At 27.0% G+C, this 27,807-nt stretch overlaps 2 protein-coding genes across 7 annotated transcripts in view; one reads left to right on the top strand and one right to left on the bottom strand.

Annotated features, from left to right (window-relative positions):
• Positions 1-7,717, bottom strand: part of LOC111624462 (mitogen-activated protein kinase kinase kinase 7-interacting protein 3 homolog) — a 96,839-nt gene extending 89,122 nt beyond the window's left edge. Inside the window, exons 1-2 of one of the 4 annotated variants that reach the window (XM_023367297.1) lie at positions 7,693-7,717; positions 7,329-7,609 (exon numbers count right to left, since the gene is read on the bottom strand). The gene's annotated coding sequence lies outside the window, so the exon portion shown is untranslated. Of the gene's footprint in view, positions 1-7,149; positions 7,169-7,328; positions 7,619-7,692 lie in introns of those variants that run through there. The other 3 variants (XM_023367303.1, XM_023367298.1, XM_023367301.1) reach the window with 3 other exon arrangements.
• A 72-nt stretch (positions 7,718-7,789) lies between these two features.
• Positions 7,790-26,719, top strand: LOC111624466 (1-acyl-sn-glycerol-3-phosphate acyltransferase gamma-like). Of its 3 annotated transcripts, none has more exons than XM_023367306.1 (5): positions 7,790-8,040; positions 17,045-17,219; positions 17,700-17,872; positions 25,045-25,206; positions 26,525-26,719. In XM_023367306.1, exons 2-5 carry the CDS (start codon positions 17,048-17,050, stop codon positions 26,702-26,704), a joined length of 687 nt encoding a protein of 228 aa, XP_023223074.1. In that variant the 5' UTR covers positions 7,790-8,040; positions 17,045-17,047; the 3' UTR covers positions 26,705-26,719. The 3 variants fall into 3 exon arrangements, with proteins under 3 accessions (XP_023223074.1, XP_023223073.1, XP_023223075.1); XM_023367305.1 differs by lacking the exon at positions 7,790-8,040 and adding an exon at positions 8,090-8,128; XM_023367307.1 differs by lacking the exon at positions 7,790-8,040 and adding an exon at positions 16,633-16,725.
• Positions 26,720-27,807: the final 1,088 nt, after the last annotated feature.

The following is a 27,807-nucleotide window of genomic DNA, read 5'->3' as shown; positions in this document are numbered from 1 at the left end:
GCTGTATAGGAATGCATTTCAAGAAATACAGGTAACCCCCGTATAACACGGTAGTTACGTTCCAAAAAATTGCCGTGTTATGCGAATCCGTGTTATACGAAACAAAGAACTAATACGAAAAGGAGGGTTAGGTTCCAAAAATTAAAAAACATGCTAGTATATTTTCATAATTAAGATAAATATCTTCATTAAAATTTTTTAAGTGATACATATTAATATAAATTAAACAATGTTTTCTTCGTCATCACTAAAAACACTATTAATTAACTGAGAGCGTTTTTTTGGCAAGTTATCCTTATCCTCTGAGCATTTTTCTGCATTATCTTCAGATCCATGCTTTACCTTTTGCAAAATGTATGTAATTTTAAATTGCTTGCTTCTAGTTAAAAGGTCTTTATAAATTTCCTTATATGGTGCTAAGCACTTATGAAGAATAAAGCAAGTATGGAATAAGGATAAAACATTCGGCAACATCAGAAGCAAAAGCGTCGCGATCTGGCAACATTGAAACAAGTTTCGAGAAGGACCACCTGTATCGACAGAAGGCGAGAAGAGAAAATTTACACACTGAAGTACTAATAGTACACGAAAATAATAACTTTCGTGAACTATTATTAGTTAAGTATGTAAAAATTTATTACATTTCCTGTTGTACGAGGGTTTTACCCAATTCTCGAACCGTGTCAGAGTGAATCCGTACTATAAAAGTACCTTGTTATACGGGGGATGGTACCAATTCTCAAACCGTGTTAGAGCGAATCTGTGCTATAGAAGTGCCGTGTTATACGGGGGTTATCTGTACAGAAAAATGGCAATTTTTTCAAAAATTTGACATATTTGATTCAAAATATTAAAAACTAGATCCAAGTTAACATTTTTTTTGTCATATTCAAATTCAGCACCCTTGAATTAATAATATTCAGTTACTTTGGTTTTGGAAGCTTTTTTGCTGTTTACCAGTGTAATCAGAGTGCAGTAGAGCATCGATTATCCGAATGTCGATCAAATCAAAACATCAATTAACCGAAAGTTTTCCAGTCGGCAAATTTAAATTTTTGCTAGTGCTGTGATAGTACAATCTTTGGCTATGTCTTGGGCTACTCCAATATTATTTTTGTTGGTGTACATGTTTTAGCTGGCAGCACTGGCACGACCACGAGAGGGTACTTGATGACGTGCCAGGATTTGAACAAATTTCAACATCAGATAGGTTAATATATTTTTTTGTACATAATCAGTTATCCAAAAAATTGATTTTCTGAACAACCCCAGTCCCCAATTGATTTGGATAATCAATGTGCTACTGTAATTAGTAAATAATCATTCCATTGGAAAACATGACTACTTTTTAAATTTAAAATTATTAAAAACAACATTTAAAATGAATTATGTTTATTAATAAAGCTATCATTTCTTTAATCAGGTTAAACAAAATAGAACCTATTTTGTTCTATTTTGTTTTACCTGATTAAAGAAATGCCCAAAGGTGGCCATTTAAAATAGCTGAAAACATTAGTTACATTAGTTAGTTAGAAATTGCTAGAAAAAAGAAAGGTGTTGTGAAACTTATTATACAAAGTTCTAGTTTACTACACATGGTAATTACAATTCAGGATATTTATAGCAAAACATCTAGTTTTGTTAGAAAAATGCTGGATTTTTGTATCTGTTTTCAGTCTGAAATTTTTATTCAAACTGAAAATGATCTGTTATAGTATTAATACATTTTTAGAAATACATATATATATATTTTTAAAGAATAAACTTCAAATCTCATTCATAACTAATCATCTCACCTCCAATGTTAGCAAATTTCACTGAATAGTCAGCAGTCACCATAATCATAAAAATAATGTATTTTTTGTGTATTCAGCTATTATATTCATTATAAAGAAGGAACTAAAAAATGGAGAAAGTAAAGTCAGTTTTCTTGACTGGCACTATAATGAATTTTCATATCATCCATATGTATCATTCAGTAAAATTTGCCAAAAATGCCCCCAATGATAAATATCTAGATGTAATCCTGCTCTCTGACTACTAAATAAATAGTAGTAACCTAACTTAAATAAATTATATAAATTGTCCTTGGTTTTCAGTATTTTCATACAACTTTAAACTGGAAATAAATAATTAAATATATAAATTTATTTTACTAACATATACTAAGCAAAACTATTATTATAAAAAAAATTAAAAGTAAAAAGTCTCTATAAAAACTAAAATTTTATATTTTAAAAAATACCAGACAACAATTATTTAATGATTAATCATACAATTATACAATTCCAATTAATCATTCATCATTAATTGGTTAACTTTACAATTGTCCCATTCTTGATCTTTCTGAAATTTTATTATTTTTTTTGACATTTTTGATAATTAATAATTTTTCTAGAGCCTTGGAATTAAAACAAGAATATAATGCAGAATTTCTGCTACATATTTTCCATGTAGAAAAAATATGTACTTTTTTTTTTTATCACTATAGCATAATAAACCAGCAACTGACAAACAAAGTGAATGATAAATAATGTGTGTCGCAAACTAAAACTCACACTGATTGTAAATTGATGCTGTTTGGCAGGACTTGTGGGTATTCAGAACAGCAAATGTTGCTGAGCCTATTTTCTATAAAGACATCCAGTCCTCAACAGACTACAGAAATGTATTTCACAGCATATTGCAACAGAAGAGTGCAGCAATAATTCTCCAGATGACACTTGTAATATATTAAAATTGTGTAATATTCCATTGGTGGTAAAATTTAAATAAAAAGCATTCTTCAGAAATCTTTTCAAAAATGTATTTAATTATTCAAAATTTTGTAAAAAATATATATCACATTTTAATCATAAAAGTTTTTAATAAAATTATCAAAAATTTTTTATAAAAATAACTTTCATCAATTTTTAAATTTTTTTCTTTAAAAATCAAGCCAAAAACATCAAATCTGTGTTCCTGTGAACATCAGCCATATGCAAAGAATAATTGGATAGATGGAAGAAATCTTGCCGCTTTTGATATAAAATAAAAAGCGGCAAGATTTTTTGAACTACCAGAAGAATCATTGCTAATGTATATTTCTACTTTATTTAATAATTACATAAAAATTCTGTAATATACAAGGATAGAACAGTTACTTTTAAATCTCTATTTTTTTATGTTATTGAAATCTAAATAATTTTGTCTGCTCACAATCACAATAAATTTATTTTCCTTATTATTTCATATTTCAAATATATTAACATATAAATTGATGTTTTAATTAAATGAATAAAAATCAATGTGTTCTTATATCAAATAAAATTAAAAATACTATATGTTATATTAATGGAGTGACCAATGGATCTTTTAGGCAAAATGGCATTTGTTTTGAAACTGACACAATAGTACAGATTTTTGCAATATCTCAAAACATTTTGAATATTTCAAATAATAGGGAACTAATTTGAATATTTCAAATGATTATCTGGGAGGAGGTGGAAATCAATTGTCTTCAGACTTTTCCACTTATTTATTAAAAAAAAGTATTTTTCATTGTGCCTTTTAATGTCATATATTTTCCTCTTTCATATATTTTACTTATTTATTCAATTTACATTAGGTAATGTTGACTATGACTATTATAATAACCATCCCTTGTGAAAAACAATGTAAAAGAAGTCCAATTAAAACACATTACACAAACAAAAAAATAATTTCTATATCCATACAGTAGTATTTCATTTATTTAAGCAATGTTTAGAAATTTCTCATATTTGAGGTTTGTAATAATTTAATCAAACTATTAAATGTTGCTAAATTTATGCTTATAAATTTTCTTTTTTTGAAAAAATTGATTTATACTACTCTTATATTCTTTCTATATAATCTTATATCTATATTCCTTTATACTGTTATTTTTCCGAATAATTGAAGGCAATTATCAATAGGCAATTCTACTTAATTTCTTATAATATAGTAAAAATCTAAAAAGAATAATTTGGTGTATGTATAAAAATATTTATAAAAAATAAATTTCAAAAACTGAAATTAAATCTAAAGTATAAAAACAACACATGCATTTATAAAAGAATAGCTTCCATGATCATTTAATATTTGTAATAAAATAAAATACTGATAAAATAAACTGTATAGAACTTCTCACTACGGCATTTAGATTTGAAGAAAAATTGTTAAAATACAGTTTGACATAAAAACCTGAAATTTTATCTATTTAGAAGTAAAATAAAATGATAACTACTTAAAAACTTTTGTAACATTATAACAATGACACAAATTAATCTCTCTTAAAAATAAATAATAATAAAAAAAAAAGATTTTTCCAAAAAATTAGAAATAATATACTATTATAACTATTATGTACATTAAATATAATATTGTGCAGTACTCTACATTATGATGAAAATGTAAACAAATTTATATAATTTCATAAAAAGTACTTTTTGTGATTTGAAATTAATACTAATATTTGTAAACAGAGATGCATTTGATTCTGTTTTATCTTGTAACATGTAAGTTAATTAAAAATAAACAGCCAATTACACATCTAGAGAAAAACAGTTCTTTAACATAACCAAAATTTATTATTGATATTGGTTAGATTAAAAAATATCTGGAAAACATTAAATATGCGGCAGCTTTATTTTAACAACAACAAAGAAAAGATGTCAGAGCTGATAGAAATTTGTATATAACTTATTTTGAACCTATTCATTACTTGGAATGAACTGTAAAGCATATCAAAATCATCTTTAGCTAGAAAGAATATCATCAACATTATGTAGCCAGAAAAAATTCTTGATTATAATTATTTAAAAAGTGTGATCATTTTATAAGATAAACAAACCAAACAGACTAAAGAAAATGTAAAATTAATTTCACCAGAAATGTTTTCAGATCAATTACATCAACATCAATTACCTCATAATCGTTCTTTTTATAAATACAGTTATTTAAAAGTTAGTAAAATGTAATTATTTATTTAAGTTCTAATTAAAAATTTATCTTTAGATTAATGCTCATAAGAGATAAACATTCAAAACAGCATATAAAAATTTAATATTCTTGTATTAAATAAAGATATCTTCCAACTTAATTACTGGTGCTAATGACAACCCTTGAACCTTTATGTCCGGTAACAAAAAATGTTTAATAAATTGTCCAACAAACACTTGACTAGTGATGTAATGAATATTCAGTTACTATTCGGTATTTGGCCTATTCAGCCTATTTTTCGCTATTCGGCCGAACACCGAATATTTAATCACTATTCGGTCAAATACCGAATACCTAAAAACAGGAGTAAGAAATAACAAAAACACAGTAAATTAATCATTTTGGTATTTAGATTTAATGTTATCGGGTTAGTGTTGTTTGTTTATATTTATTTATAACTTATAACATGCACAAAATAAAAAAGAAAATAATATTAGTCACACGTATTCACAATTTATAATTATAAAGATCAGCACACGTACACACCTATTCGTTCAAGAATCGTTGCACGTCTGAGGGTCTGACTCTGCCTATCCTTCTTTTTAAGCACTCATCTTTGCTCTTCCCTTTCTCTTTCCTCTATCGCTCTAGTCCACGTATGCCTATGCATACATCATAATATGCGCTCATGATACTTTCGATTCATCACTCTTCCGTCGTAGATTTCCCATTTTACAATTACGTGACTCATAGCCTGGTGATAACGGAGAAAAGAGAGAGATAGGACGTCGGTATAAGTCACAGTTATGATTTCACAGATTCAAAACAGCTTGGTAGTCCGAACGACCTCAAGCTTTCGCCCGTGCACACTAAGTGACTTTCATTACAAGCATTTAGCTTTCCGAAGTCTATGACAACAATTGTTTGGCATTCACAGCTGCGAATTTCGTGCCAATAAGCTGCCTTGACTTGTTCGAGGCAGCTTATTGAGTTGATAACATAATCAACTTGTTCGATGATGTTATCAACTCAATTTCATATTTATTTTCACTTTGCGGTCCTTCTCTGTTCTTCTTCCATTATTTACACGTGTAGGTCATTTCATTATTATCCACATTTGATATCACCACTTATCACATACTGCCATGACGCTCTTGTCTGAACTGTCAAGAATTAACATGATTGGCGAAGTGTAGTGATAGTTGGCCAATAAAGAGCAGGGTCCTTGCCATAATGCGGTTTGAGCGCCAATTTTCGTACGTGCATTAATCAAGCTGAATAGTTTGGCCGAATATACTATTCGTTACAACACTACTTTTGACCTTACTCAAGGTCTGCATCAGGTTAGAGTTTGATCGGTTCTTCAAAGGTTGACTTGTATTAAATATTTATTTCATGTTTTAAAACTGATGATGTGCTAAATCAGAATCATCATCAACAGTATGGTAGCAATTTTTCAAGATTAGACAAGTAGATGAACTCTGCAGATGTCAGTATTTTTGTTTAAATTGATGTTATACTAAAACATAAATGAATTAAATACCATGTCAACTGATTATTCAAAATTTGAATTGGAAATTATCTAAATCCTTGGGTGGTAATTCCCAAAGAGGGCAGAGAGTAAATCTAGGGGGCAAAAAGAATCAAGAGGCACCAGAGGCAGGGTCCCAACCAAACACAGAGGGTTCAGGTAACTGACAACTTTTCAGATAAGAAGAAACATTGCATTTAATGGTTTCCAGACGCAGAGAATAATGTACGATAAGGACACAAAATGCAAAATTCGTAACTGAACTTTTCTAAGAATATTTCCAATCTTTTCTCAAACGAGGAAAAACAGGTCGGGGGATCAGGCGCAAGTTTAGAGATAGAAAAAGTTCGGGAATTGCCGGTCTAAACATTTTACGCGGCAATTTGTAAAATAATTTTTCATTTCGACTAAACTTCCGACATTTGATTTATGACAGAATTTGTTTTGACTTACTTGTTAAGATATTTTGGCATGTTTTGTATCAAGAAGAAGCAATAAGTTACTTTCCTAGTAAATGGCTAAATTTACTTTTGAAGATTTTTGCTTATGCTTACTTTATTTTATTTTTATTCTAAATTTCTTAAATGTAACATTATTTAAAACAGTAAATTTTATTGAAAAGACTTTTAAAATGTTTATAATCATCAGTAAATTTAGATTATTAAAAGTTTACTTACCAATAACCTATTAATACCAACATTCTAGTAATTTATTATTATATAAAATACTTTGCTAATTAAATATTTAAATGAGTGTTTAAAATATAATTTCTGTACATATGAACTTCAAAATAACATTGATGAAAGGCATAATTAGTAAATAGCTACTTAAAGAAGTTTATAAGATCGTGTCTCACCTTTAAATATTCAAATAACTTCCTGTAAAAAGGAATGATAACGGAAAGAACGCTAATAATCCAATATCCATATCCTTCTACATAAACACTTCATCATTTCTCAAAACGAAAGACAGCCATATAGTGACGTCAGTAGCACGTGACAACGTAAGAAAACTTTACAACAACGCACAGCAGTCAAACGAAATCGAAATTATAAGACTAAATATTATTGGTCTTCCGATTTGCAAAATTTACGTTTTAACCAACGGAAACATTTTACAGTACCTATCGTCGTAACACTAAATTTAAAATAATAAAAAAAAAATTTAGTTAAGTTATTTCATATTATTATTCCGACTAATTAAAATTAAATAATAATTACTTTGAACGATTACGTATTCTTTGATCGTTTTCCGTATTAAAATTTAATCACGTGATGTGCAAAATTATTAAATGGAAATAAAACGTAACGATTTTAAAATATTATTTTAGCAAATTTTAATTAGTTTAATATTTTACGTAGTTTGGTCGGTATGAGTTGAAATATACATTTTTATATATACACACGCACACGCACGCATTTAATCAAGCTATTGGGACTCGTCGGCTGCTTAATAGCGTGACAGCGCAATCAGTTTAAGTTGTTTAGTTAAATTCGTTTGGCTAATTTAGTGACGGGAAATTTTAAACGAAACGTTTGTGTGCGCTCGTTAAGCCCGACAATACAAACGTAAGTAAGAATTATTCGTAATTCTGTCTCTTATAAACTCTTACTTCACGTGTTAAATTTAAAAATGAAATTGATTAATTTCCCGAAGGTAAGTAAACAACGTGGTGTGATAACGCGTTTGTAAGTATTTAAAACTTCATTACACGTAAGAACATCTGAATACGTTATCTTTTATATAAATTATCAATATGAGAACTTGGATGATGAAATGGAGAAGTTTATTCCATCACAATTTAAATTCTTTAAAAATAAATTTAGAATTTCAATATTCATACAAGTGCTGTAAAATACAAGAACTTGATTATCCTGAAATTTAATTAAATAAACTCAAAATAAAAAAAATAAAAACTTATTGCTTTATAATGTAAACAAATCATTTTGCCGGAAGAAATAATCTATTTTCAGTTTAAAATAGGGAAATTTTCCTATTCCAATTTTTTTTTCCTTTTTTCCTGATCTGAATTAAATGAATAAAACAAGATGGAATTGTAGATAAATGCTTTTAATTATTTATTTTAAGTAAATGTTGTTTGTTTTGAACTGACTGTTTTAGTTTCACGGATTTGATTATGTAAACCGTATTTTTTTGTCAGATTCGATTTCTGCGAGGTAAAAGACGAGAGTGTTAATTTGGTGTGTACGAGTGAGTGGAATTTTAATTTCTAACACATGTTGGAAGCTTAGTGATGGTTAGAAAAATATTGAGTGAAAATTCAAATTATGAAATTTTACTGATCTTTACAAAAATTTCAATTTTTTTATTTTTAAAGGTCTTTAATTTGTAACAAATTTCAAGAATCAGTATTAAAAGTAAAAATAAAGGAAAATGTTCATGCTAATAACCAGTATTTTTCTCTTAGAATTTATATTGATTTTTGATTCAATCAAATGTCATCATAGAATAAACATTACTTTTAAGAATAAAATTTCAAAAGCTTAATTCTTTTGAAATTTCATTCTTAAATAATAGTTTATTCAACAAATAAACTTCATACTTAAAAGCAGTTTTAATATGTAGTTTTGCTTTTTGCTTACTCTATTAGAAACAATAATAATTTGAATTAATTTTGAGTAAAGTATATACAGTAGAGCTTGTACAAACCAACTCACACAATACTGAATATTGTTTCAGTTTAGAACATACTTTTTTAACATAGAAAATCATTGCATTCCAAAGAATTCTTTCCATTAAGGCAGATTTTGTTTTGAACTGGTTTTACTGTAGAAAAGTCAGTTTGGTAGATGGTATTCTCCCTTATTTTAATAAATCAAGAAATTGAATAATGTATTAATACATGATACATGTGTCCAAATGGATATAACAAAAAAATGTTTAAATCTATTTAATACTTCCATTAAATTACAGGAAAATGTTTTATCAAGATATGCTAGGTTAATGATGATTACTGTATTGACAATTTCAAAATCCATTTAAGTATCAAAAATCCAAACTAATTGGGACCAGATCCCAGTTTGGATGTTCAAATATATATACAAATTTGTATTTTAAGTACTGTATACTCCAATATGCTAATTCAAGTTTAGGTGTTCCAAGTTCAGGCCAGTATTTTGCAAGGAATACTTACAAGGATTCAAATTATAATTTTCAGAATCATCATAATTAAACAAATAATACACTAATCCTAATTTCAAGATTTAAAAACTTATGAATGTTAGAACATCAGCAATGCAAGGTTGAAAGAGCATAGACCAAAAGAATATCAGCAACAAAATTACCATTGAAAGAGGTTAATTAAAGATATGGATTTTGCAAATACATCTACTTGTATATTTATCAAATAAGAACATTGTTTTATTAGTGTAAATGAAACCTGAAATCATTTTGGACCTATAGTTCTATAGGTCCAAAAACATTTGGGACTCATATTTTTGTTCTTTTTAATGAAAGACAAATTATTACCTTGAACTTGAAGAGGTAATACTCTTAAAGTTCAAGATAATAATAATCTTTTCATTAGAGTTAAATGGAGTTGTGCAGTTGAAGAGCTCATGTTTGTTTTATTAAAACAAAATACTGCTATTATATTTAGTTTTTGAAGATAGTATCATTTTTCCTTCTTTTTGATTTTGTCAGAATAACTCTAAATTACAATTCCTATTTATCATAGCATCAAGTATGTAATTAAATAATGATAAGTCTTTTAATTTTATTTTTACAGTCTGAGTTGTTGCTTTCATTTAATGTAATTATTTCATAATATCTTCCTATTTAGTTTTGTTCCTCGTTATCACAACTGTTTGTTCTGATTATTTCTTTTAATACTGTCACAAATTTTTATTGAAAAGTATGAAATCTCAATTTTCTAAATATTATCTCAAATTTTATTATTTTTTCCTAGCTTTAAAAGCTGTTATAATTACATATTAAAATAATTCTGAATTTATAGTAAACTTGTTATTATGGTAATATTTAAAGAAAAAATATTAATTTATTTTATATGAAAATTGATCTTTGAAATACTAGTTTGAAAGTGTAGTAGTAATGTCATTACTCATTTCTTCTTTTTACATATAATCAGTGCTAGATATTTTTTTATTACTATAAATTGCTTTCTTTTGTTTTTCATTTTATTAAATCTTGTATAATTTTAAATAAATTTTATCGGTTTGTTACAAATCTATTTTTATTGTAAAATTGCTCTCTACATGTATACTTACATTATCATTTTAAAATTTTTATTCAACATCCTACTGATGTGTAGATTTGTAAAAATGTAATGTATTTAAAATTGGACTTGTCTTGATGATTTTTAGTTTTTATTAATAATAATAATAATCATCATCATAACATAGTATTAGTTTCAAAACATATGAATCATAAATATTAATGATGATTAAAACACAACAAATTTCATTTGTTTTTATATTTGACCAGAATAGCACATCCCTCATTTTAAACAGAGCTTTAATTTTATTAAATTTTGTTAGTAATTACGATGAATTTTATTTAATGTCTTAATTATTTGCTACTATAATAGTATTTTAAATAATGAACTATGAGCTTTATATAGTTCGTATTTGAATGATAAAATATTTTATTATATCAGAAATTAAACATTGGACTAACTTAGTCTTATCTTCATAATGCTTTTGATTTATTGATACTTATTATTACTCTATTAAAAATCATTTCTATATACATTTTTTCATATTAAATGTGGAAATTTTGAAGCAGATGCTGATAGTATGTCATCTACAGGTGATCTTGACAGCCATTTATTAGTAATTATCATATAAATTATATATAAAAGTACACTTAATACAGTGTGTTTTTAAAAATTCTGAACATTTCAAATTAGTATTTTGTTACAGTTAAATTTGAAGATAGAATAAAGTTCCAAATATATTTAAGATTAAGAAATTTCATATTTTTTATCTTTTTGAAGTTAAGTTTTAATATGAATTTTGTAATATTAATTTTAAAAAGTTAACCTATTAAAAATTGTTGCTAGATTTTAACAATTAAAGTTTTTAACTAATTGGTAGCCATCATCAAGTTTATGAACATTATTAAAGGTTTATGCAGCTCAAACAAGCTTTGTCGATCCAGAATGAAACTTTAATTTCAAAATAATATATACTGATAGAAAAAATCAATACTGATCTTCATTAGGTCATTTATTTTCTATAAATGGAATGCATTGAAGAATGCAATACAGATATTTAAAACTAACATACATCATTACATAATGTGAAAAAGGGGGAAAAGATAGGTTTTCTTTTATAAAACTTAGAGGAGTTTTGGTGACAGAATAATTATTACATAAAATATGCCATCATGAAAAAATAAAATGCAAATTCAAAATAAACCAGCAACAAGTTGCTCAGCTTTCCTGGCAACATTTAAAATTTTGGTGGCATCATCTGTTATCATATTTTATTAAAACATGATGCTATATTTTTAACTATTATAAAATGGCAAAAAGCTTAATTTTGAGGGTGGCATTTTTTAAGGTGTGTTTACCACACAGAATGGTGGTGTGTTTACCATGTTTTGTATCAAATTCAGATTTTATTAGCCTCTTACATAATGAGCATTTAGTACAGCCAATGTATTAAAACTCTTTATTGAATATCAATATTATCCATCACTGGAACTCTACATACCTCTGGTGTTCTTTGTTCATCTGCTTTATCCCTTTTTTTTCGTTTTTACATTACAATGTGTGTTTTTAAATTTTCGTAATGCATTCTATTTATAGAATGTAAATGGCCTGATTATCAGTATTGATCAAAAATATTAGTCTGTATATATTTTTTTTTTATGAAATTAAAGTTTCATTCTGGATCTACAAAAGCTGTTTAAGGTGTGTTACTGTACATAGCAATTTTCAAGTTGGAATCTAAAAGGTTTGTTTTTAGTATTTCATCCAGTTAGATGTTTTATCAGGATCATATTTTCATTGTGATTTTAATAATGATAATCTAGTTGCTGGTGTCTAGTTTTGGAGGAATGGGTTATTTTGTATGAAGATTTATAATATAATTCAAAATATGTAAAAAGAAACTATTCTGTAGAATATAATCATATGAAAAACTAATTGAAATTTATGTTTTTGTAAATAAAAAGAAAAACACTTCAATATAAAAGCAAACTTATGGATTGACACTCATTTGAACTTTTGTATGAAGCTGTGATATTCAAATAACAAATCATTTGCTAGAATAATAGGATAATTTAACCTAAATTAAACTAAGTAATTTAAATTTACTGTTTTCTGTTAATTATAGTGATATCTTGAAATTTGTTGATTTTTAAAAAGTTGAGTTTTTCTATGACTTAATGGGTCTAGTTAGCATATAAATGTCAACATTATATGAATCAATTTCCTGATTTTTTAATTCAATAATCAAATTATATCTTAGGTTAATGTAATTTTAAAGATATCTTTAACATTACATTAACTAGTTGTAGTGACTTTCAATAAAACAATGTTTAAATATACGAGTGCTAAGATGGCTTTTTCTTTTTCGCTAGACTTATTACACCATCAATGAAACGGAGGACAAGCTTTAGAAAGACTCTTTATTTATTTGAGTATGCATTTCGGATAATTGTATCCCTTTTCAACTCGTGTTACAACTATACAGGGAAAATCAGCATAATGTATACAAGTTAGCAAAATTTTTCTATAAAGTTACAAAATTGTAAAAGAACATTAGGAAACTTACATGGATTGTGGGAAATGCAGTTTTGACATTAGATAATCAATAATCACCATCCATATTTTATCTAAAAAAAGGGATACAATTATACCTTTTTTTAGATAAAATATGGATTATTTCTTCTTCTTCTTGTGTCGATTCCGGCCATCTTTGGACCACGTACAAACAACTAATTATGACTTGCTTTTCCCTCTTCCCTTCCCTTTGTTCTTCTTCCTTTCTTTCCAATACCTCTTCATTCTCTCGCTCTGCTGTTGTCTTTGCTCCTGAGTGAAGAGTCTCCCACGTCTGTTATTTTCCTTTTCCTGAAAACCCTTGAAGTTCTTTATTTTGTTTCTAAACCTTTCCCTGTTCTGGATATCTTCTTCCAATATGCCCATTTCTGCCATGTCTTTTTGAGTGTCATTGATCCATTGATTCTTATTCTTTAGGTTGTTGAAATACATAAAAATTTGTTTCGTTAGCCTATTTTCCCCCATTCTCTTTATATGCCCAAAGAAGCTTACTCGCCTTCTCCGAATTGTATCCGAGAGTCTTGGGATTTTTTGATAAAGCTCTTTATTGCTCCTTAGCACGTAGTTACCATGTTCATCTATTTTTGGCCCCAGAATTTTCCGAAGGATCTTCCTCTCTTTTTTCTCCATATTTTCTATTTCTCCCATTTTAAGAGTAGCAATACCTTCTGCTGCATAAAGTGCTTGCGGTTTTATCACTGCGTTATAATGTCTAATTTTTGCATTAATGGAGATTGATTTTTTGTTGTAAATGTCTTTGGAAAGTTGATAGGCAATTTCCAACTTCCGTGTCCTGGCACAATTTGCTGCTTTAGACAACCCATTTGTTTCAATAATTTCTCCAAGATATTTAAATTTTGATACTTTGTTAATTTCTCCAAAATCCGTTTTTAGTGATTTTGGGGCACCTGAAATATTTGTTATGTACTCTGTTTTGGACGTAGAGATTTGTAAACCTGCTTTCTTCGCAATTTTTCCTAGGAGGTTAATTTGGGTGATGGCTGAGTTCACATCCTTAGCCAAGGCCGCGAAATCATCTGCAAAAGCCAAGCCGTTGATTTTTACTCCTTTGTGTTTGGTTCCTAATTTAATTTGATTATTTATCCCAGCTTCTTGTAATGCTTTTCCCATTCTCGAATGATGGATTCTATGGATTATTTATTATCTATGAAAAGGGATACAATTATCCGAAATGCATACTCAAATAAATAGTCTTTCTAAAGCTTGTCCTCCATTTCATTGATGGTGTAATAAGTCTAGCGGAAAAGAAAAAGCCATCTTAGCACTCTTATATTTGAACATAAGACTAGACACGAAGCATATCGCATAAAACAATGTTTATTGTTGTTCTGGCCATTTTTTTTATTTGTTAATTGATAATATTTTTGATTATGCCATCACACTGGAATTATTAACATTTTTACACATTGAGGTGGATGAGTAGACTCAATAAGAAATTGACTCTGCCATAAAGATGGTGTTCCTGAGGTGTTAAAAAGGACAAAATATGAAGACATTCTTTCTTTTCTTTCTAATTTTATAAATATTTTTTAAAAAGCTATGTTTATTATTATGTTTGCATTATTTTTATCAAACACTCCTTGACTTTATCTTGCAGTGTGCAAACTAATTTATATAACATAGAAAAACATTGTTTATAAAGGAAAGAATAATTTTTAAAGTATTGTTACAAAGTAGCAATATTTTAAAAATTCCTTTTTTTATATAAAAGAATGTGGAATCTCTAACAAATGTTCTTTTCTTTTATAGCAGAACACAAGTTTGAAACGTTAAAAGAAAAATACATGTACTCTTGAGTGAGAACATTCATGATACTTTTTAATGAATGATAAACTTGCTAAAGGAAGTTAAACAATATTTCATTTTTTTATAAATTTTTTTTATTTTATTTGGCTATTATTAGATATGAAATAGTACTTCAAATAATATATATGTATAAGATTTTTGAAGACCAATACATTTCATCTATTTTAATTGTATTACAGTTGTGACAATTTGTTGCAATTGTTTGTTTTTAAAGTATTTTAATCCAATAAAATTGAGCCCTACTACCACTTTAAAATTTCTTCAGTAGACATACCACTGTGGAAAAATTACTGAAGAAATATCATTCTATGTAATATTTCTCATCACTGTTATATCATCACAATACGATTTTCTTTTGAAAAAACAGTTTTATTTAGTTTTTCCCCATAGAGAAAATTTAAAGAAACTTGAAATTTTAAGATGAAAAAAGTCTTTGATAACTTAATAACAATCTTAATTTATTATACACTTCATGTTGTTTTATAATGTTTATTAAGATAGTATTGTATTGTTTATAGTTGGTGGGGGTTTTACATGAAATAAATTTCTGTAGAAAACTCTTTTAATTAAAAATAAAAAGTGAACCTTGTTAAAAAAAATAGATAGATCCATGTTTCTAATTAAAAAATTCTCAAAAAAAATCAATCAAAATCTTCAAATATATAATTTTTTTACAAAATAATATCAAAATTTAAAATTTTTTGGAATAAAAAAAAAATACTTTATTTACAGAAGTTTGTAAAAACTTTTAAATTATTGTTAAAATGTTTCTAGATGTTTTACAGAATCTTAATTTGTTTGCATTAAGAGATCAAAGAAATATGTAAATGTTTGGAAATGAACAGGGTCACCCAGAGAGTAATAAGTTCACTGTAACAAATTATTACTTTAAAAGAAGTAAGTGAAAAAAAAAAAATTGTATAGGAACCCTACTTCCTCTGGTCTTGGGAAAATTTGCTCCTTTGCCCCTCCCTTCTGGTCTTCCCTGGAAATGAATATAAAACTACCTAAGTTTTTTACTTGTATTACTAGGTCTATATATGGTTAAAGAATTAAATTTTTTCATCCATTAAGATTTAATTTAACGTAATGCATAAAAATAATTTGCTCTTTTAATTATTTTTTTTCTAATTGTTTGTTTATTGTGTAGCCTATAAATTTCAAGTCTTAAATTTATATATATTTTATAAAGTGATCACTAAATTGACAAAATTCACTTAAAATGAAAAAATTTCTCTAGTAGTATACTAATTTGATCAGTTCAATTATGTAGGCCTACTAAATACATAGTTTAAGAAACTAGACAATCTGATAATAAATTATATTCATTATCACATTGTTGACAATGCAGAGTTTTATAAAAGTCCAATTTAATAACTATAAAAGTTGATTTTAAATTCAGTTTTTATCAAAATAAAACTCTGAAAAAGTTATTTATAAAATCTAACCCCTTTTTTTAATGTGATTGTCTGATTAAGGCTTCATATATTATTGAATTTGACCTTTATGATTACAAAGTTCGTTTCCTTTGAACTTTGAAATGATGTTGTAAATCTGATGTCATATCACCTGATAATTGCTTATTTGGTGAGGTAGCAAACATAATTAAGAATATATCTTTATAGCTAAATTATTAATTTTCAACTTGGCCTATCAGGCAAGTACTGTGTGAATTTTTTTTTAAATTCTAAATGTAGGATTTTAAAATTTGCTTTATTTGTGAATTATTTTAACAAAATTCTATTTATTAAGTTTATGTGCCTATTTTATATTTTATTATACAGAATATATTAAGCAATAATTGACAGTAATATTATTGACACATGAAATTCTGTCAATAATAGTCCATTTTGTTTTTCATATGTATATAAATACAAGTTCAGTATCTATATAAACATTTATGTGTGTGTTTGTATATATTTGTTTACAGGAAAATAGAATTTAATTTTGTCTTTTTCCCTTTTTTTTTTATATAGAAAATGTGGGAAAAAATAAAAACTTGGATTCTTATAACATTTTTGGGTCTTGTCTTCATTGCAAGTGGATTAATTATAAATGCAGTTCAGGCATGTATATATCTAACAATTCGTAAAGTAAATAAAGATCTTTATAGAAGAATAAACTACTATTTGATCTATTCATCCTGGTCTCGTAAGTAAAACATCTTTTTATTAGTGTACCTCAATTCGTATCTTGAGATTTAAATAACTGAAAACATTTATTAAAATATCTTACCTTTTTATAAAAGTTACTTTTTAAATTAAATTTTTAATTAAAAAACTAGATTACTTTATTAAAGTACTAGTATGTATTTTTTCATTTAAATGTCAAGATTAAATTTAAAAAAAACAATTCAATCATTTGTTTTCTAGAATAACTTTTTATGAACAAAAATAATTTAACATTTTTTTTTAATATTTAAGGGGGTAATTTTTAAATAGTCCTGCTAGTTAATTTATGAAATTAATAATCATTCAATTTTTTTAAATTTCAATTTATTCAATTAATTTAAAATTGAAAAAAAATATATTTAAAATGTTAAAATTTTTATATAATCAGTAAATCGATGTCAATATATACTTGGAATGCTCCTATCACTTCATATATTAAAAAAATTATTTATTTTTGTAGAAATTGTGGCATTAACAGAATGGTGGTCTGGTACAACTTGTCGTTTAATAGCAGCTGATGAAGACACCCTGAAAAATTTTTCTAAAGAGCATGCTCTTGTTGTAATGAATCACAAGTATGATGTTGATTGGTTAATGTGCTGGTTAATATGTGATAAACTGAATATGTTAGGGGTAAGTAAAATAAAAACATATTTCTGATTCTGACTATTTTTAAGTACCTAAATACATCAGGATGTGTGCTTAATAAGCACACACCCTGATCAATTTTTTGTTAAAAATTTAAATATTTTTTTTATGAAAATGTTTAGGGTATTCTTCTGATTTTAAATAAGTATTTATTTTCTGAATAAACATTTTTCTTCTTCTTTTTTTAAGCAATCAATTTAAAAATTAAAGTCTCTCTCACTATTGATTTAGATTGGCTAAATATTACATTTCTTCTATTTTTCTGTTCATTTTTTATTTATGCACATTATTACATTTAATTTACATAATGCAAATATGTAACTTAATGTAACAAATGTATCTTAATGTAATCAGAAAAATGAAAAAATCTTTATTTTTTCACCTTTTAGTATTTCCTGAAAAAATAGTTTTTTTTTTCTGATTAAGAACTCCTCCTTTTGCAAATAGCCGGTATACCAGTGTAATAATCCTAATAATCTGATAAGTCCAAGTTGACAATTTCTAGAACATTAATGAACACATTATTGCACAAAATCGACATTTTAGTGATTTATGTGTGTATAATAATTTTCAAAATGTACCTAAGATTCATAAAAGCTGTACGTGTTCAAAGTATGCATTGCATCTAAAAATAGCTCTCTCATATGAGAGCTATTTTTAGATGCAATGTACTCACATTGGCCGTGGGAAAGAAAATATATCAGTCATGCATGTTACTGAACATATAACATGAGCTAACCGTTTAGCACACAGATGTTGCAACAAATTCTGATTCATGAAATATTAGCATACCGGGTTATTATTGGACAATTTCATATTCTTGATCACTAGTCTGAGGGTACTAGACCACCAGAAATTCTGGATTGGATGCCAGATTAATAAATTTCTGTATGAGAAGCTGGAGTGGAGGCATGAGACTTAACCCTTTTTCCAATGTCGGTCCGGTGACAACTGCTCACTGTATCAGTGGATGGCTTTAGTTAGTGCGAGTGGGAAGGGTTAGCAAGTTGTTAAAGTGTCAGTGATACACAAGATAAAACAACCATTTAGATAACTTAACAAGTTTTTAATATAAAAACACAAGATTACAAGAGACTGGTACAATCAGAGTTGGACTAATTGACAGTTGCCAGGTTAAGAGTGTCATTAGGGTCCAAATTTCTGAGTGACTGTACTTACAAATTAATGACAGAGTTTACGTAAAATTGACAAACATAATACCTCGTTAGATGTTTAATTTGGATGGCAGTCTTCTCAAGTTTGAGATGATTGGCAAATGGACTGACAAGGAATTGGCAATTTTCAGAGATTGCCCTGACGATCAGGTGCGAGCCCTTTTTATTTTTGCTGAGCATGGGAGTAGAATTAAGTGATTTTAATGTGGTCTAAGGTTGCGATGTGTGACTGGTCCAGCTGATACAGGCCGTAACAATTTGATGACTCGGCTGGATTGTTGATACTTTTTGCCAGGTGTTCTGACTCTTCTTACCTCATAATTTAACCAATTTTGACATTTTTCCTTATCAATAATTAGATGTTTGGATTTATCTCCAAAACTTACTCAAAACATTTTAAAGATTAATGATTTTGTAAGGATATTTGATCATCTTTTACCTATTGGATCAGAAGGCAATGGAAATGCCAAGTGTTAGATTTTTTTAAGTGAATTCTTTTTTATGTTGCTGTTAACTGAAGGCCGGTCAAACTAATTGAGAACATTCTTAATTTTAATAAATACATTGCTAGGATTACAAAGGTATGTTTTTTTTATTTATCAACACTTCCTAGCTACATACTATCACTTTGTATATACAAGTAAACATGTTTTTGCCAGTTAGGCAACATAGAAAATTGATCCTTAAACTATAATGAACAAGAAACTAAAATTGGAATTTCTCAATCAGTAGACTTATCACATTGCCACCTTTCTATTAGTGTTTGTATTGGAAATTATCTTTTTAATTATCTAAATTAAATTTGCCATACAGCAACAAAAATCAGCATTGTTTTCAGATTGATTGATTCTAAATTTGGCATGGTTTTTTTTTTTTTCTAGCATCTAATTAACTTGTAAAAATTTTGAAATACTTATTTAAAATACCTTAAACGTTCTCACTAATTATCATATTTTGTTTAATCCTTTGCTGCCAAAATTTTTTGTGCAACAATGAAATTTTTATCTTGTAACATAAAAAAAAAATAATCAAAAAACTTACATGTGCTATGGATAAATATTTTATGCATGCATGTACTGGATAATCATTACAATTAAAGTACTCCTACATAACATTATGTAGAGATATTTAATAATTCAAATACAACTAGATCTTGAATGGTTACATTTCAGAAAATGAAAAGGATAAATTTTGTTTTGTGGGGACAAAAATTTAGTTTGAGGACACATTGCAAATATTGCAGCCTTGAATGACTTATTACACTGAAAATGAAGTAAGAGGCTGAGTTGTGATTGGCCATTGAACACTGTTTATCTCCTTTAGGTTTTATACCTTCATTAATATTCTATGCATTACTAAAGTTTGTGTAACATGATCTTTTACAAACAATATTCATTTGCAGTGTTATAATAGTTGAGTTCTGGTACTAATATTTTATGGAAATGATGTCTGCATGTCATGAAATGTCACCATACTGGATTTTGGACTGCTAAATCTCTCTATACAGCATGAAATAGGGGTAATTTTAATTACAATCACCCACTATGTTTGCATGTATGTAAAATGTTATCAATTTGTCATGCACTAATTTTTCAAGATAATAAATTGTAAATATTGAAAATTAGTCGCACACTTCTCGTAATTCTTGCTAATTTTTTTACATATTGCAGTTTAAGGTTTGCAAAATTTTGTCATTTTAGTTGCATTCAGAGATGCATTTATTCAAATATGTAAAACTCTCTAATTTTTTAAAAATTTTCAAACTTAAAACTTGCTTTGACTTCTATGTTCTGCTGTTTTATTTTTTAATTTTCAGCATCTAACTTTATTGAATGACAATTTTTATATTTGAATCATTAGATATACTATTGGGTATAAAATACTGTTTATGAAGGGGTAAATTCCTAAATTATTGAAACATAATACTTCAAATTGATTACTTTGATTTTTAGAGAATTTTTCTGATATTCTATTATCTAAATTAAAAAAAATTAAATCATTCATTAATGATTAATAAAATATGACAAATTTGAACTAAATCCTTTCCTACACAAACAATATATAAAGGGTTCATGAGTAAAAGATGATAGCACACATTATAAAGTACTAATGCACTTAACAGGTAAACAGCAGTGAATTTCAATTTATTTTAAATGGTATCTATACCTTTTTAACTATAACAAGCACTTTATTGTGATTTAAAGTAAATGAAACAGAAAAGTTCCTAAGAAGTTTAATTTTTCTTCTTTCTTTGAACTTTCATTATAGTTGATTTGTTTTCTGAAACCATGTTTTAGTATTTATTGACTGTTGAACACAAGATTGTGTTATTAATTAAACACCTGGCTTTTTTCCATCTCTATTCAGTTGATATGGGTACTTCTACACGCCTCGTGTAGAAGTACCCGTGCTTAGTAGCTAGTGCTTAACATCTTTTACATCCAAACCCTTCATATATAATACTCTGAAAAATTCTTAAACATGATTTTACATGAATTGCAAAGAGATGACTTAACAAACATTATTGCAACTTTTTAAATTTTTTTAAATGTTCTCTTTTCAGGCCAGGTCAATTACACATAAGATATTCCATGAGAAAGTGGCAATATTTTTACATGCATCATGTTCTTAGCATTCTAGGGAATCCCAAAATGTCCTATAAATGTAACTCCTCAAATGCATTGCTTTTAATGCAAGGAAAGGTGTTCCCAAAGTGCCACTGCAAATGCCACGACACAAATGTCACTAACTTGACAGTAGCCACTGAATAGTCAATATTTTTAAATTTAATTTAAAGTATAAATAATTACTAATGGTATGTATTGATAGTTAATATGTATATAAATTTGTGCATATAATACCTGTATGAAGATTCAGCTATTTAGATCATCACTAGCCATAAAAACTAGTAATTTTCAATAAGTTGTCATGTTCTCACTCACATTGAGTTTGCAAGACTCTTCTGTAGTGATACCAATTCCAAATAATTGTCCCAAGAATAGGAAAAGCTGGGTTTTTTCCAGTAATTAGAATCAATTGAGATTTTATTATTTCCAATTCTTAAAAAGATTCTTTAACATTTAATAACAAAATTAATCTTTGTTTCAGATAATAATTAAAATTGTTTAAATTAGGATAATTAACAGTTAAGTATTATTATACTTTATTTGTTACTTTTAGCAAACAAAATTTAAAACTTTATAAATTCATATTGGCAGTTGTTATGTAAAAATTCTCATTGGTCAAAATTTAACAAATGCATATTTGCAACATGTGACATGAAAACTGGAAACTGTGATAAGAAATAGCAGTAACAGACTCTCAGAACTAGAAAGTGACCAATGTTGCCAGGTTTGATATTTTTAAAAAACTTTCGGCACATGGAAAAGTTTGGAATTTGAGATTATATTTAGTGTAAATTAAACTGTTAATTTACTGTAGACAGTAATAGTAACCAGAATTAGACTACAGTTCTGCCTAAACTGCTTTCGAAATTTTACTATTGAGATGCTTTTACTGTGCTTAGCTTATTCAATGTCTACATAACATTTTGACGTTTCATCTATATTTCTTAACCCACAGATTGATTACACCAAACAAGAAATTTGACATAATTGCTATTGAGTTTGAAATTAAGTTAACAGTATATTGAACAGATTTATTGTAAAAATTTAAGTGCCATTGATTTCTAATGTAATAATTCATCATCTTATTATAGGTAGAGAAATGATACTGTCTGGCATTGTTGGGACAGGCAGTCTGCAGACCGACTTAAATTGAAACTTTGTTCAATGACAATTTACTTTTAATAGTTTGCTTCCAGTTTAATTGTTTTCATATGTATTTAAAACATGTTTAGATTTGTATTATTAAATGGTGCACTATGTCCCAATTATTGGAAATACCCATGTAGGTTCTAAAAATTTAGGCCTGTATAACTTAGATGTCTATAGAATTTTTTTTCATACATTTCTACTGGTCCTTGAGCTTAAAAAGATTGAGAAAGGGTGAGGCTGACTTATAACATTATAAGGTAAAAAATGGCAACAGAATAAATTTACATTTGGCACATTTATGCAAGCCATTTCATGTGTTTTTAAATGAAAATGAGCTAGCAACCCTGTAAGTGGCAAGTGCTATTGTGTTACCATCTCTAAGACTATTTAATCCTAACTTTAACTTTGAAAAAGAATCAATAATCTTACTGGAATCTAGACTTTCTAGTGGAATGGAGGAATCATTAGGAATTTTAGCATTATTCCATTACTGATTGTTTGTGTATTTAATCAATTGTAAATCATGATTTTTATAGGAAACAATTGTTAATCAATAGTAATATTCTCTTCTGATATGTTTTACAACCACAAATAAATCTCTTCTTCACCTTTCATTTGAAAAATGATAAATTTGATTTTGAGACAATTAGAATTTAATAGTTCATTATTTCCTAAAATCTACTGGAGACATTTTTCTTTTTTAGAAGAATTAAAGAATAGAATAAAAGTAATCTAATTTTCTAATCTATAAGCTCTAAGAGATTCATTATTGTTCTTCCATATGTAAACTAGTAACTTGAAAATAATAACTGAACTATCTGTGCTTCGTCTTCAGTCCAATATTTTTATATGCTCAAGCATTAAATTTTTTACAAGTAAATGTCACTGTACATACTCTAAGCATTTATTTATAAATGAAAAAATATTTCATTTGACAAATTGACTAGATCCTGAAATTTATTAAATGTATTAGGCTGTTTTTCTTTGGAAAATAACATAAACTGTAGTGAATTTCCACATTGTTTGATCTCATATTATTTCGGTTGTATGACTAACAAACTCCTCCAACTTCTTTTGTATCAGTAAAAATAACAAAATCCAAGTACTTTAAAGCCTCCTATATTATCAGAGATACTCAATTACTAAATGAGTTTTTTTTAATTTTGGATTTTCGAGTATTCAAAGTTTGTCTGCTTGTAAGTTTGAAATTAATCATCAAAATGTCAACCATCATAACCTTCATAATATAGCCATTAATTTTACAAAACTTTTTTTTTGAAATGTCCAAATTTTTAAAGTAAGGACCTTTATATAAAATAACTTGGTTAAGAAATGTCACACTTTCTTCTATACATGTAGTTTGGTCAATCCCTCTATCCTTTGTTTGAAAAGAATTATGGACATGGCCACTGTATAGAGGAAAGTTTGACACTTTTTGAACTTCATGTAAATTTTTTAAGTTTTAATGTTTAAAGAAATTAATTTTTATAAGTTTTGAATTCAATGGAAGCTCAGAATGTTTGATTTTGGTTCTGAACTGTTTTGTTACGTTCAGTAATTGGACATACCTGATCTGTGAGAGACAACTGCTTGTTTTTGTAACAATTGCTTAACATCTGAAAAATGTCAAAGAAGAAAATAAAAGTCTTTAAAATATTTTATTATTTGTTATACTGAATGATAAATATCAGAATGCGAAGGATATAACTGGATATTTGCAAAATCTTTTGTAATCGATCAAATTACATTATTTTGAATAATGGATTACAAATAGATTTTTGCATATCTCCTGATCCTTATGGTTCAAACTTTTATTCAAGTTCGTACGTTATGCAGAATGGTGTTAAAAATACAAAACATTGTTCTTCACTTTTATAATAGATTAGTTTTCATAAAGAACAAATGACTGAAATTGTGATGTTTTTGTGTAACTGAAGAGTCATCATCCAAAAAAATTTTGCGGACTTTGTCGACACGTGAGCGAACCAGACTTCGATTCAGTCAAGATATTTCAAGCTAGTGAGGTAGCTAACTTCATTCCATGTTCAGCACAATCACTTATTTTTAGCATGTTATCACATCACCTAAATGTTTTTTCTCAAGAATTTAGTTGAATTCCATTTTCTTCCATTACTATGATTTATAAAATAAATAGTTTATCTTTTTGATTATGAAAAATATCTTATAAATAAATACTTTATTTTAGAGTGCCAAGACATTTTCAAAAAGCTCTCTGAGAAAAATTCCTGTAATCGGATGGAGTTGGATATTTGCAGACATGATCTTCCTTGAGCGAAATTGGGAAAGAGATTCTCTTGTTTTAGGACAGAAACTTGATGAATTGATGAAATACAAAGAGACAGTTTTAGTAATTTATTACTTTTTTACAATTTTTAGATTTTAGTTTTGAAATTTATATACCATAATTTCCTGTGAATAACGTGGGTTATTTCTTTAAAAATGTCAATTTGAGAGCTAGTGTTCATTGCAGTAATGTGGGTATCTGCAATTTTAAATTGTATTTATGAACTCATCCAACCTTTGTGTAAACTCACTAAGAGTGTCTTTAAAAATCTGAAGAATCTTTTGTGATTTACACATTAATCTACCATCATGATTTTTCTGGAAACTGCCAAAAACACATATATATATATATACTTTTAGTTCTTTCCCATGTTTTTGTATGTCATTCTACATTTTAATTGATAAAAGTTTAATAATACCTCAAAAGCTGTCAAATATTTGTAATTACCTCCATTTTTTTTAATGTAATGACAGCTATTTAGAAACAAATTGTCAACTTTCCAACTTTACAGCAAACAAAAAGTAATGTTTGATAAAGAACTAATTGATCAACTCATATCCATTGGGCATTGGCTGTTGTAGTGTATGCAACTTAGTAAAATTAATGATGATGATGAAAATTACCTTATTTACTGCTTAATTACTCTATCTTTTGGTAAAATGGGCAGTCTTTCCCACCAAGAATCACTGACCATAAATTTGTCTCATCCTAAGTGGCTTTTAGATATCAAGTATACTACATATACTGACATTAAAATCCTTTTTTTCTTCATTTAATTAATTTATAATTTTAATTTTATTGAATAAAGGAAAACAATGATAAAATTTTTTGTTGTTTAGAAGCCATTTGTATTTTTGATGCAAAATGTAGTTTAGACAGCTCCATATTAAATATTTTTTCCATTAACTTATTTTATAATTAAACCTACAGTGAATTGCTAATGGAAATAAAAAAGGAAAAAATATGGAATGTTTGAGATAATATTTTCTAATATTTTCCATATTTTCAATGGGCATTTTAAGAGATGAGATATATTTGACAGCACGAGTTTTATGCAAAGGTTTAATTTTTGTTCTAGCAACTTTCTATGGGTTATAAGCAGGAAATTATGATATTTATCAAAAAAATTGAATGAAATTTTATACAATATTAAAAATTAAAAAATAAGATATTAAGGAAACAATTTTTTTGGTCTAAGTTAGTCCAGCATTAGCTTAGAGCAGAGCTTTAGATAAGATTCAGTTAAATTTTGAAGTTCCACTCGGAGAGCAGATGCTGGACTAAATTAGTTCAAAAAATTAGTTCTAATAAATAAATGGTATTTATATTTAAATTTTAATTCATGACATAATTAAATATTTTATATATTTGGTATTTATAGATACTATTATTTTGTGAAGGAACAAGATTTACACCAGAAAAACACAAAGCAAGCATGGAATATGCTCGTCAAAAGAACTTGACTGAATTGAAATATCATTTGCTTCCAAGAACTAAAGGATTTAATTATTGTGTTCAGCATTTAAAGAATAAAAGTAAGATTGTATTATTATGTAGTTAAAATTGCCATTTTACACATATGTGACACAAAAATAATCAAAATATGCACTTACATAACTAGGTTTTTACAGAATATTTATTACTTATTAAAGATTTATGTAATAATATATTTACATTATTGTAGGAAAACCTAGACATTACAATATATAATGTTATATTTTGACATTTTCTTCATTTGAAGGACAGTTTGGTTTGATTTAACAATAATTTTGTATCTTAAATGATCTGTCTAAATTGCAAGTTATAATTATGAACTTTCTAGAATTCAATGTTTGGTTTACTAAGATGTTTCTATATTTCACTTTTATTGATTTTTCTTGATTTTGAATGTGGTGTTTGTTATCAATGAAAAGATTTATTCAAAAATGTCTTGAAATTGTCTTCCATTTATCTACAAATTCTTAAAGGAAATTCTCTATATATTTAAAAATGTATAATTTTTCTCTAAAATTATTTATTTGGGGGATGCTGTGGAGTTATCTCAAGAGAATTATACTAACAACCAAATTTTAAAAGTATACTAAAATTCAATTTGTCAATGATCATCATAATACAAGCAAACTGTGAAATAACCTCAAATATTGATAAATTTAATTCAACTTTCTCCAAGAGACACTTGAAAAAATTTACTTATCATATATGTCAGTAATTCAAGGTTTATAAGTATTGCACCCAAAGAAACTTTTCATGGAAGGATTAATTAATAAACAAAAATGTTTACATTATAATAGCAGTCTTAGGTTATTTGTAATGAACAGAATTGAAATAATTTAATTTTTTGTTTTGTTAAACTAAAATTATTAATAAAAAATGATCAATAGTAATTGACAGAAAAATCATAACAAAGAATACAAAGTCTTCACAATCTGCTGTTTCAGTCATTGTTGACAACCAAAAACACAAATCTTCACTTAGAGACAACCTTTTATTTGAGGCTATGCCTCTGCACTGAGGATATTTTAAAACCAATTTACATTATTTGAGGCTATGCCTCTATAAAAAAAAAGTGGTCTCTAAGTGAATTTTGTCAATGGTGATGACTGAAACAGTGGATTGTGAAGACGTAATTTTACTACATAAAATTTGTTAAAGAAAAATAATTTT

This window comes from Centruroides sculpturatus, unplaced genomic scaffold (genome assembly GCF_000671375.1).
Source record: "Centruroides sculpturatus isolate CEXI.00-Female unplaced genomic scaffold, Cexi_2.0 scaffold286, whole genome shotgun sequence".
In the NCBI taxonomy this organism is placed as follows: Eukaryota; Metazoa; Arthropoda; class Arachnida; order Scorpiones; family Buthidae; genus Centruroides; species Centruroides sculpturatus.
This window is presented reverse-complemented; position numbering and strand designations above follow the sequence as displayed.